This window comes from Columba livia, chromosome Z (genome assembly GCF_036013475.1).
Source record: "Columba livia isolate bColLiv1 breed racing homer chromosome Z, bColLiv1.pat.W.v2, whole genome shotgun sequence".
In the NCBI taxonomy this organism is placed as follows: Eukaryota; Metazoa; Chordata; class Aves; order Columbiformes; family Columbidae; genus Columba; species Columba livia.
In genome coordinates, this window is record NC_088642.1 from 36,626,773 (window position 1) to 36,639,779 (window position 13,007).

General features: G+C 39.9%; 1 protein-coding gene across 1 annotated transcript in view; it reads left to right on the forward strand.

Annotated features, from left to right (window-relative positions):
* The window catches only part of EPB41L4A (erythrocyte membrane protein band 4.1 like 4A), a 133,903-nt gene that overhangs the window by 71,082 nt on the left and 49,814 nt on the right, over positions 1-13,007 (forward strand). The window contains exons 8-9 of the mRNA XM_065045412.1: positions 3,164-3,252; positions 3,627-3,690. Of these exons, the coding sequence (XP_064901484.1) occupies positions 3,164-3,252; positions 3,627-3,690 (153 nt within the window). The remainder of the gene's footprint in view (positions 1-3,163; positions 3,253-3,626; positions 3,691-13,007) is intronic.

A 13,007-nucleotide genomic window follows, 5' to 3' on the forward strand; every position in this document is an offset into this window, starting at 1 on the left:
AGAGAGGTTTATAACTTCTGTCTTTGGCACAAGAATTTGCACATTATTCTTGTGTAAATGACAGCAAGTGTGTCCTTATAGCTTTTCAATACTATTGCAAAACCTAGGGTGAAGTAGCAGCAGCATGTCTGGTTTTTTAAATATTTGTTGTGAAGGCTTTGCTAAAGATCCAGAATACCTTTCCACCTTTTCTATGCTGCATTGTGCAGCGTTGGAAGTTGCCTCAGCAAAACCCTCCACTTCTTTTGGAAGTTGCCTCAGCAAAACCCTCCACTTCTTTTGTAGAACAGCATGGATGTTGGGATTGGATCCAAGTCATCACCTGGAGGCTATGTGCTCCTGGTGGAAACATAGTTCTGTCTTGTTTGAATTATTGTGCTTGTGGCAGGTTTCTTTTGAATAAAAGAAAATCAGAAGTTCAAATGGGGAGATATAATGTAGATATTTCAGTGAGTTAGATGTCAGTAGTTTATAAAAGTCCTGACATCCTCAGTCAGACAGGAGAGGTGCCTGAGGACTGGAGGAAAGCAAATGTCTCTCCAGTCTTCAAAAAGGGCAAGAAGGCAGACCCAGGTAACTATAGACTGGTCAGCCTCACCTCCATCCCTGGAAAGGTGATGGAACAACTTATCTTTGGCACCATCTCAAGGCATATCAAGGATAAGAGGGTCATTAGGGGCAGTCAACATGGCTTCACCAAGGGGAAGCCATGCTTAAACAACCTCATGGCCTTTTATGAGGACATAACGAGGTAGATAGATGCTGGCAAAGCAGTGGATGTGGTCTATCTTGATTTAGTAAAGCATTTGACACAGTCTCCCACAGCATCCTCACAGCTAAACTGAGGAAGTGTAGGCTGGACGATTGGGCAGTGAGGTGGACTGTGAACTGGCTGAAGGAAAGAAACCAGAGAGTTGTGGTCAATGGGGCGGAGTCTACTTGGAGGCCTGTATCTAGTGGAGTGCCTCAAGGGTCGGTACTGGGACCAGTATTATTCAATATATTCATCAATGACTTGGATGAGGGAATAGAGTGCACTGCCAGCAAGTTTGCTGATGACACCAAGCTGGGAGGAGTGGCTGAGATGCCAGAAGGCTGTGCTGCCATCCAGTGAGACCTGGACAGGCTGGAGAGTTGGGCGGGGAGAAATTTAATCCAATATAACAAGGCCAAGTGCAGAGTCTTGCATCTGGGCAGGAACAACCCCAGGTTCTAGTATAAGTTGGGAAATGACCTATTAGAGACCAGTGTAGGGGAAAGGGACCTGGGAGTCCTAGTGGACAGCAGGATGACCGTGAGCCAGCACTGTGCCCTTGTGGCCAGGAAGACCAATGGCATCCTGGGGTCTTTTAGAAGGGGGGTGGTTAGTAGGTCAAGAGAAGTCCTCCTTCCCCTCTACTCTGCCCTGGTGAGACCGAATCTGGAATATTGTGTCCAGTTCTGGGCCCCTCAGTTCAAGAAGTTCAAGAAGGAACTGCTGGAGAGAGTTCAGTGCAGAGCCACAAAGATGATGAAGGGAGTGGAGCATCTCCCAAGTGAGAAAAGCTGAGAGACCTGGGTCACTTTAGCTTGGAGAAGACTGAGGGGTGACCTAATGAGTATTAATAAATATGTAAAGGGTGTGTGTCATGAGGGTGGAGCCAGGCTCTTCTTGGTGACAACCAACAACAGGACAAGTGGCAATGGGTACAAACTGGAACACAGGAGGTCTTTTCTCTGGAGACATTCAAAACCCGCCTGGACACATTCCTGTGTAACCTCATCTAGGTGTTCCTGCTCTGGCAAGGGGATTGCACTAGATGATCTTTTGAGGTCCCTTGCTATCCCTAACATTCTGTGATTCTGTGTGTGAAAGAAAATAAAGAAATCAAGATACTACCAGAAAGTTAAGTATGTATTTCCTGATGAAAATTGCAGAGCCTGCAATATGAAGTGTTTTTTTACTGCACCCTGTGGCTTAATTGTGTTCATGTACCATGCTCTGTAAGCCTCCCACTCACAAAAACTGGGGGAGTTACTGGAACAAGATTCAACATGATGCAACAAATTCATGTTAAATTAGCAAAGCCTGGAATTTTTTTTTTTTCTCATAGCTTGGCTTTGCTGTGCAATAAGAACCCTGCCTGAGTATTGAAGCAAGACTTGTAATATGCCCAAGTCTCTCCCATTAATATAATCACTTCTATTTATATTACAACAGCAATAAAAGCCCTCATTTGAGACTGAAGCCGCACACATGAAGAGATGCAGTTATTTTCCTCATTTGGTCATATTAAAAGAAAAGTTGCTTTTAGCTCTTAGTTGACCGAGGAGCACAGGCAGAGCTCTCCAGTTATGCTGGAGCTTTGGCACATCAGTAGACACGCAGAAGGACACTTTCTACAGTCAGTCCATCTCACAGTTTATATTTTTTGCAGTTCCTGTTCTGCTGTTTTAGAGCTTGCAGGGCTCTTTCTCCTTACCTCAAGTGGGCAGGTGGTTGAGCTTTTGCAGCTGACTTTCTTTTAAACTCATGCACAAAGGCTTTCACTCTTTCAAGTTTAGCATTCATCTGAGTTTGGTTACTGACTGTAAATGGGGTAGGCGGGGCCTTCTGCCACTTGGCAGTGGGGTTTTCACCCTGTTCTTTCCCAACACAGCTTGTGATTTGGATACTGACTTCAGGAGCGGTTTCCTTTGGAGTAGATGATGCATGTGACTGTTCCTTGCATGTCAGTACCCATTCCGAACAAACAAATGTTCTGAATCTCTCAAAGGAGCTACGTCACTTGGTAGCAATATGCAGGTTATACTATTTTAAGAGGGAGAAGGCAGCTATGAGGTTATATTATAGCAGAACAGGTTGGAAAATCACTATTTGCCTTCAGCTTAAAGTCATGATATCTATTGTATTTGTGTCTGAATAAAGAGTTTAGTTTCTGAGTTCTGGCTGTTTACTAAATAGCCAAAAGTAATTCCCTAAAAAAAAATAGTTTTTTTTCTTTTTCACCATGGCATGTGGAATCTTCCATACTTTCCCTCATTGCCATTTTTTCTTGCCCATTTGCACAGAGAGTGAAACAGTATGTTCAAAGTCAGTCATCAGACTGATTTCTTCACTAGACTGACTGCTACAGTAATACAACTTTTAACTGTATAAATGTCATATATTTTTATTTTCTAGGGTGAAAACAAGTCTGAATATTTTTTAGGATTGACACCTACAGGAGTTGTTGTCTACAAGAATAAAAAACAAGTAGGAAAATATTTTTGGTATGTATAATCTAAATGTGCAGTTTGTGCTAAAACAGTAACAGTGGTGCTGTGATTTGCGATACCTATTTGAAAGGCTAATAGTATCAATTAAAAAAATGTATACTTAGAATTCCTAATCTTTGTCTGGGCTATACAGACTATAAATTCTTTGTTAATCCAAGTCTTGAAAGAAATAGTTCACCTTTACCATATCATGCTGAAATGTTTAAATACTGCTAACTTTCTGCTGTTATCTGGTGCATATCTGAAAATAAAATCTACTTCTGAATTACTTTTTGTCTTTGTTTGAAAGTTTATAGAACTTCATATTTTGTTATGCTTGAAATTAAAATCTGATGAAGTTCTGTCTGTCTTTTTTTCCAATGTTACAGGCCTAGAATCACGAAAGTTCACTTCAAGGAAACACAGTTTGAACTTAGAGTCCTGGGAAAAGATGTAAGTTTTCATTTAAGCCTGAAAAAAAAAGAGGTAATCTCAGGTCTAATGAAGTGAGAAATTTTGTGCGTCCATCAAAGTCTAATTTATTTTATTGACATTTACTACAAGAAATAATCAATGTGAAATTAATTTTATTGATAGTTACTGCAAGAAAATTGCCGTGTCCTCAAATGTAGTATGTTCCTGGTAGCGACTGCAATTTTATTAAAGAATGAGGAGCAAGAAAGATTTTCTATGTTTTGCAGGCAAGGAGAGAGAACTCCAGCAGAGCAGTACTGAAGTAGGAATTTTGTAACAAACCTTTATCATTTTATATCATGCTCTGTAAATTAGAGTAGACTATTTCTGCAATGCCTTGTTTATGGTGTTAAAAAGTGCTTTTAAACTAGGCTAAATCCACAGTGAAGGCTAATCTTAACCAAAATGTGAATGGAGGAAATCTCACAAAGATGTTACTCACAAGTAATTTGGTAGCTTGGAAACAGAAGCAGCCACATAATGTAGCTCGAAATCCATTTGTCAGAGTTTAACTTCATTGTGCTATTAGAACATTTGAGATAGAACAATATTGTTTGCAGTGGAGCAAGGATAGCAAGTTAATAGCAAGAGAAGAGGCTTTAAGATAGAGTCAGTTGAAAAAAAAAAAGATAAATCTGTTTATCATCTATGAAGCATGTGTGGCACAGGGAGGAAGAGTAGAGTGTTGAGGATATAGGTAAAATGATGAAGTGTAAAAAAAAAAAATAGTGGCAGTCAGTCCATGATTTTTGGTATCTGATTGAGTTGTAACTTAAGTTTGCTGAGTTATTTTTGGGAAGTACTTTGTAGGTCTCTTTGGAATATCAAGGTTGAAAGTTTATAGTATTAAATAAGCATTATCTTGCTGGCAATATTCTCATTTGCTGATTATCTACCTATCTTCAGTCATCTATGTAGTGATTGTTATTCTCATCCATGACTTTTTCCAGGAGGCTATTTCGTACATTCTGGCAAATTTAAGTGTAGCCCTGACTAGTTCTCTTGCTTTTTTTATAGGCAGCATTTTTTGTGCCTCTGCAGATGTATTGACAAGTTTTGCTTTTGTTATCCCAGTGATTTGTTTCTACTTGGTGTGGTGATCTATGAGAATTTTGTTTCTGTTGGTGTATTTGTTGAAATCAGAGAGTTGTTTAAAGGCTGGGGGAATGTTGGGAAAACTTCTCTCTATGTTTCATGTGAAGGGTGAATGACTGTTCATGTATAAACAAGTCCAAGTTTGACTTAGAGTGAATTGCATAGAAGTGATTCTGTAGTTTCTGTTTGATGTCACATATGTATAGTGTTTGTCTGAATCATATGGAATTGCAGAGATCTAACATGCTGAGCAGAAAACCTGGAAGCTTTGGAAAACATGCTGAAGTTGAGACTGTGAATGTTGATGGCTGGTGAACACTGTTGTGATCATAAAGCAAACACTTTGACAGCAACTTGGTAATTGCAAGTCTTGACAGGTACTTTTAGGAAATTGTTCAAGAGAATAGTAAGTACAAGGGTGTGTACCATCATTAAAATCTCCTTTGCAACTAATACTTATTGGAAGTGTTTCTACAGTGTTTCATATCCTAACAAGATCAGGAATGGTGAAAATGGCCCACAAAAATCTTCCTCTCTTTTTTTTTTTTTTTTTTTTTAACATTCAGGCGATGTTACTTTGAAGAAAATTGTTTATTAGAATGAGTAAACACTAGCCTTAGTCTCTGAATTAAAACCAATTCATGCTGTTCTGCACCCAGAGGAGGGAAAGCTCATCAGTTTATTTATCCAACTGTATGCTCTAATACTGGTAAAAAAATTCACAGATTTCTTCTGTCCCTCTGTTTTTTGGAATAAATATTGTAACTTTGTCCTTCCATGTGGTACATGAGCTTGCGTTATAGAATAGGAGAGTAAACATGCCATTTTCACTTCATCTTGCCTCCTGGCATATCGCTTTATGGCCCAGGGAGCTAATACTTTCCTTGTTTCAGATGTGGTCTACCAAGTCTAGAACATGTGATGTGTTTCCCGTTAGCTGGAGAGAAAAACAGAAAAGATTCAGGAGGAGAAGAAATAATGGAAAATTTTCTGTGCCTTAGATTGAGCTTTAAGGCATATAATGAAGGAATTAACGTCATGTAGTAAGAAGAGCAGCTTATTTCTGAGTACATTGAGTGCTTTGTGTGAATCATGTTTTCCATATTGTAGTGAAAGCTCTGTGCAGGCTGGATTTTGCTTTGTGTTTCCAGACACTAGTTACTTTCATTCACACTTGGGGGTACATCTGCTCATCAAGAGGGAGCTGTTGGTGTGTTCAGTCTGATGAAGTGTTGCTCTTCCCTTGCACAAGGTTACTTGTGGTAAATTCTTTGTTCTCTATTTCAATAAATTCATCTGAGATTTCTTCTAACCTACCAAAAGACTTTGAATATGTACTTCCCACTAAAGGGGCACAAGTAGACACACTGATTTTCTTGACAGATGGCTGATATGGCAGTCTAAATGTACAGGTCCATATCCTTAGGCTACCTAAAAATACATTGCAGGGTGCCTGTGTCAGCCATATTTATGGCTGCTGAGTTTGTTTTACAGTGTTTTACTGAGGAAGAGACATTTGTGCTTACTGTCTTACAACAAAGTAAGTTGCTCTTACCTTTCCTGTTTTGTAATGTTGTCTCTTCATATCTCTTCCATTAGAACACTTCCTGTATATTTAACTGTTTTATATTTGTCCCGCTTACCTGTTGCTATTGTATGCAAGCATGACCATCAGCATTTTGGTTTTATTTTTCAGTACTTCGCTTATATTATATGTTTTCTCCCTGAGGCTACTGCTATTGCCATTAAACAAAATACTGTCCTTAATACTTGGCCATCCATGACTTATTCTGACATGGGAGACTAATGACCTGGACCAGCTGACAGAAACTCTTTTTTCAGTACTGTTAATCATTGAATCAGTATTTTATTGTCCCCTGAGTGGACCCACACTGTGAATTCTGAGCTTGAAATATAGTAGGCTTTTTGTGAAACCTCTAAGTAACAGCATAAAATTAGGAATCCTTCCACTGCAACAACTGCATAGAAGGCCTATATGAACATGGCAAACAATCACAAAGAATTTTTGAAGATGCGGAAAGTGTATTTTTGTGCAGTTTCCTTTAAGAAGGAGAGATCCATCTGATGCCTGTGCACAGTTCCTGGTAGCATAGATGTCTGTTGAGCAACCTTTCTGGAAACCATCCAGCAATACAGGTGGCTGCCAAAAGCTGTCCCCCACCCCCGTCAAATGCAGTAAAACAGAGCCTAATCACAATGGAGGCACTGTTTGGAAGTGAGTAATCGGAGGGGTGCACAGCACCTCTCCTGTGCTTTCCCTGTGTGAGGAACACAACTTGCTTCCTAAATTTCTCTCTCAACTAAGGATGTGAAACAAAATAGAGAAAAACATGCTTTGATAGATTGTGTAGGCTGGGAACGTAAATGTAACAGTATGCAGGAGTGAGAGATGTGGAGCTTTTTTGCCTGTAGGTACCAAGTACTTCTGTGCTCTTCCACACAACCCCTTACTGTTTTCTGTAACTGCACCTTTTACTTTGGCTGCACTGTCTGAACATGCAAGTGAATGATTTCACTCCTTTACAGAGTTTATGCAAAGCTTCTGTACTTGTTACTTTTCATGTTTCTCTTTCACCAAACTAGAAACTGTCGAATGTGTAAAACACCTTTTTTTTTTTATTTTTTTATTTTTTTATTTTTTATTTTTTTTAATTTTTACTTTTATTCTGAGAGAAGGTTTTTTCGGAAGTCTGAAATTTGTATTTTGAGGGATTTTGAAATTGGGTTTCTTTCAAGTCAGAATAAACCCCCACACAGTTCCATTAAAAATGGTTTACATATTTTCAGGACATGCCTTCCTCTGCAGTCTTGCTTAGTCAGATAATGGGGCCCAGCTCAGCTGAATTAATAAGGTGAAATTGGTAAAGACTGTATTCAGGAGCAATACCAACACTGACGTGAGGCAATTCCAAAGTGCCTAATGCTCCCCATTCTGTTGGCTAAAACTTATCTGAATACAATATTTTTATATTCTTTTAAATAGCCTCAAAAAAAACCCTGGAAATTTACTTTATTTAATCTGCTTTGTATAAGTGTCAGAAGTTTGAAAAATAATTACATTAATAAGGTGGTTCAGCTGTACCTCTTCCTACCCTATCACACACTATATTCCATCTTGAGTTACAAGTTCTAGGCAAGAATTTTAAATTTTGTTTATTCCTCTCACAGTTTCTTGGGGAGTTTAAAAGATTTTGGAGAGATGTTCCTCCCATTCTACAGTCCAATTTAGCTTAGAATTGAATGTTTTAAGAAGTACAAATGACTTTTGTATAATTTGCATTTGCACCCATTTAAGGCAGAACAGTAGTGGAGGGTGGAGATGAGCAAACAGTGTTAATACATCATATAGAACAGTTTTGGATTGTTTTAGTTAGTTGGGGGTTTTCTTGGCTTTTCTTAACAACATTCTTAGCCATGTTAGAAGGATTCTAAGATTGGTTCAAGGCTTGATAGCAAAATCTTCAGTAATGAATGTTTTTGAAGGAGAACTAGGATTAAGATTCCTGCATAAACTTAAATTAATTGCCACTGTGTTACTGTCAGCATTTTATAAGTTCTTTAGTCCTTTTTCAAATTGGATGAGGCTGAGACATACTTGTTTCAATCTTGACATGCTTCATGCAAACTGGCATAGCATTAGTAATTTTAATTCCTGACTTGTGTAATGTTCTTAAAGATTGACCTTGTGTAACCAATGATAATACATTGTCTGTTACATAAGCTATGATTGGTATGCATTATGTAAATATATAAAGACAGCATATTTCCTACTGGAGTTAACAACTGGTAGTATCAAGGTATGTGCCTAACCTGACAAAAAATAATGTTGGGAAGCAGTTGCTTCAAAGCTAGTGTTAATATTTCTGTTACATGTACATGCATGTGTATTACTTGTGCATTCAGTGTGTTCTGTAATGGGGGTAATGGGGCAAGATCTCTCCTTATGCTATATTAATATTCAGTGCAACCAGGAAGAGTGGTCTGTGTGCTGGCAGGCTTCCTACTGCGGTTTTGCGTTTTTCTTCTGAATTTTCTGAGCCCGGATTGGTGGAAACATGTCTTGTCATGAATTATGGCAGCTAAAGCCTGCTTGAATCATAGGTTTTTAAAATGTTTTTGATCTGTGGATGGGGGCAGTGCTCCATGGAACAGGTGTTAAGTCTACTGCCTGTGGCCCTCTTATCTTTGGAGAAATCCATTAACTTCACAAACAAGTGATCTTATGGCCCCCAGAGGGAAGAACTTTAATTTTAGATTTGTGTCTTCTCTTCTAGGTGGACTTGAGCTTGCCTTGCATAGGCACTGAGCTAGCTGGGCATAAAGCAGCTCTGAGCTTGAAAGCTGCGTTATTGTGCTGTCACGGCCAAGCAAGCTGGGAGCTGTTTGGAAGTGTAGTATGGGCCCCTGAGCTAGTACATCAGCTCCAGCAGCTCCAGAGTCGTTTTGTGGTTAGGTAGAGCAATGACCTCTCTGACTTGTCTCCTTTGAAGGCATTAATAACACACTTTCAGTCTTTCAGTTAAGCGTGGGGGGGTTATGGCGAGTGTTGTACTAATTACCAGCTGTTTAGTGGAGGTCTCAAAGGCCTTGCCAGATCAATCTTCTGGCTGATTTGAGAGGCAGCATAAAATAGATAAGGGCTGTAGCTACCTGTTTGAATGTCCGTCTATTTATAACCTGGTAGTATAGTCAAGCTATCTACATCTGACTGGAAGTTGGCTAACATGACACCCATCTACAAGAAGGGCTGGAAGGAGGATCCAGGGAACTACAGACCTGTCAGGCTGACCTTGGTGCTGGGGAAGGTCTTGGAGCAGATGATGTTAAGTAAAATCACACAGCACATACAAGACAGTCAAGTGATCAGGCGCAGGCAACACGGGTTTATAAAAGGCAGGTCCTGCTTGACCAACCTGATCTCTTGCTATGACAAGTTGACCCAACTTGTAAATGAGGGAAAGGCTGTGGATGTTGTGTACTTAGACTTCAGTAAAGCCTTTGACACCATATCGCACAGCATTCTCCTGGAGAAGCTGGCAGCTCATGATCTGGGTGGATGTACTCTGCGATGGATAAAGAACTGGCTGGATGGCCAGGCCCAAAGAGTTGTGGGGAACGGAGCCAAATCCAGTTGGTGGCTGGTCACAGGTGGTGTTTCCCAGGGCTCGGTATTGGGGCCAGTTCTGTTTAATCTCTTTATCAATGATCTGGATGAAGGGATTGAGTGCGTCGTCAGTAAGTTTGCAGATGACACCAAACCGGGTGTGAGTGTTGATCTGCTGGGGGGCAGGAAGGCCATACAGAGGGATCTGGACAGGGTGGGTGGTTGGGCTGAGGCCAATTGTCTGAGGTTCAACAAGGCCAAGTGCCAGGTTCTGCCCTTGGGTCACAACAACCCCAGGCAGTGCCACAGGCTCGGGGAAGAGTGGCTGGGAAGCTGCCTGGTGGAAGGGGATCTGGGTGTGTTTATTAACAGCCAGCTGAACATGAGCCAGCAGTGTAACCAGGTGGCCAAAAAGGCCAACAGCATCCTGGCTTGTGTCAGAAATAGTGTCACCAGCAGGACTAGGGAAGTGATTGTGGCAGTCTGCTTGGCACTGGTGAGGCTCCACCTTGGACACTGTGTTCAGTTTTGGGCCCTTCATGGTAAGGACACTGAGGTACTAGATAGAGTGCAGAGGAGGGTGTCAAAGCTGGTGGAGGATCTGGAGCACAAGTCTTGTGAGGGAACTGGGGCTGTTTAGCCTGAAGAAGAGGAGGCTGAGGGGAGACATAATCATTTTCTACAACTACCTGAAAGGAGGTTGTAGCATGGAGGGTGTTGGTCTCTTCTCCCAAGTAGCAAGTGATATGATGAGAGGAAATGGTCTCAAGTTGTGCCAGGGCAGGTTTAGATTGGATATTAGGAAAAAATTCTTCATTGTCAGGCATTGGAACAGGCTGCCCGGGAAGTGGTAGAGTCATCTTCCCTGGAGGTGTAGATGAGATTCTTAGGGACATGGTTTAGTGCTAGAGTTAGATTAAGTGATGGTTGGACTTGATGATCCTGAGGGTCTCTTCCAACTGAAATGATTCTGTGATTCTGTGTATCACTTGTGCTAGTCTTATCCCTCCTCCCCTGGGTGAAAATGGTGATGAGGCTATGGCAATATGAGGTTTAGCATGTTTTGGAGGCTGCAGGACAAGCTTTTAAAGCATTTGAAATGAGAGGAATATTTTATATTTGTCCTCATAGTTTTTTAGCGTCTTGCCTTTTCCCAGAGTAGGAGAAGATAATCCAGTAGCTCAAAAACTAGATACCACCACAATGGTTATGCCTGTCCTTTTGCAGCCTCTAGCTGTGTTGTCCTACCCCACTCCCCGCCTCGATGGTGCAAGTCACAGCTGTGATCAAAAATCAGCACACAAATATGAGCAGTTTTCTGCTTGTTTGGTGAACACAACTGCCTTCCGAAAGGAACGAACACTAAAGCTGGTTGAAAGGAAAGGGGAGGTCTCCAGAGTGTGCAGAGGACCAGGACCACTCTGGAAGCAGTAGTAAAACTACAATAGGTCTTTGTTTCTTTTGGTTCAGATATATAAGAATAATAATTAAAAAAAAACCAACTAACTGTTTGTACCTGTAAGAGAATAAAATTTTTCAAGATGCTAAAAATATTACTTTTTAATGGCAACAATAGTCATGGTGTTAACAGGTAAGGTCCTCTTTGCTTTACTTATAAAAATCAATTTATTCCTTTACAGCAAAAAGATTATATCTGGAAGATTATACTACCTCCAGTACTGCTTAATTTTTATATATGCATTTATAGATTGTGAGTTTAATCACAATGCTCTTGAAAGCCTTAAATAGTCTTAAAAAGTAAATGGAGGAAGTCCTAAACTTAGATGTGCTGTGTGCAGTGTCATGTTGGACTTAGTTGCAGTAGTTACTGAATCCTTCACAAAAAAACATGAAAAATGGTAGAAGAATTATGAATTGTCTCCTCTGTGTTGGTGAAGTATCTTCTAAATGAACGTTTTAGGCTTTATTTATCCCTCTTTTAGCTGCTAGTTAACTAATTACAGGCATCCATTCTGAGGCAATAGTTTTCAGACATGTGCTTTTCCTTCAAATTCAAATAATCAAATCTCAGCGTGTAATCAGAAAGCTTGTTGATCCATCTGCTGATTTTTAGGCATCTGTTTCATTTTCCACATCTGAATTCCATAACTTGTTGATAAATTTGATCTATAGAGTTATTTCCTTAGTGCCTTTGATTGCTGCATACTAAGTATAGATGTTTCAGCACTTAGTTAATCATCAACATTTTTTCCTTACCAGCTGAGATTTCTTCCACCTTAGAAAATAATGCCTTCAAATGATGGAATCAATAGTGATTGCTTTAATGTTAACTTAAAAATTAGAAAAAATGGACAAGTAGAACTTTTTCCTTGATGGGAATCTTTCCTGGAATTCCAGTGGCATTCGAACTGGGCTAATAATAAGATACGATGTTATAGAAATACCTTATTTTAAAAAGACTCTTTCAAAAAAAGCTGAAACACCCCTGGCTTCTCTCCGCCCCTGTTACTGCTACATTTATACAGTCCTAGATTTATACAGTCCTACAATTACATTCGACCATTTGAAGGCAAGCGCCAGGCTGATGTGGCCCTTGTTGAAAATGAGTTTGACAGCCCTGTACTGTATAATACTTTAATGCTATGCACAGCAATCTCAATCAAATCCTAGTTTTCAGCATTCTCAGTGGCTGTGTATTGTACTGTACTCCTCTTTCTTTCTGTGGTGCCATAGAGAGGAAAATGTGCTTTTTGGAGAAGGCTAGATGATGTTTACCTTTTCTTGGATATTTCATGGGGCTGTTCCAACCAGCCATTACACGGACTAAAATAATCCATGTGAGAAAATAAGCCCCATGTGTATGTCCCTCCTTTGTTTGTTTGTTTGTTTGTTTATTTTTAAGGGAATGAGACCCCAATTGTTCTAATCACAGGTTCTGTCTTATTTACTGATATTTGTTTCAAGGTGGAGGAAAGGCTGCTTGAGCAGGTAATTTGTGATTTCGTGAGGCTGACTGACAGCCGTTAATGGAAATATAACTGTTTTGTTTTTTTTTTGTTAGAGGTGAAATTTTGAATTCTGGAGAACATATTGAATTAGTTCATAGTTTGCAAGG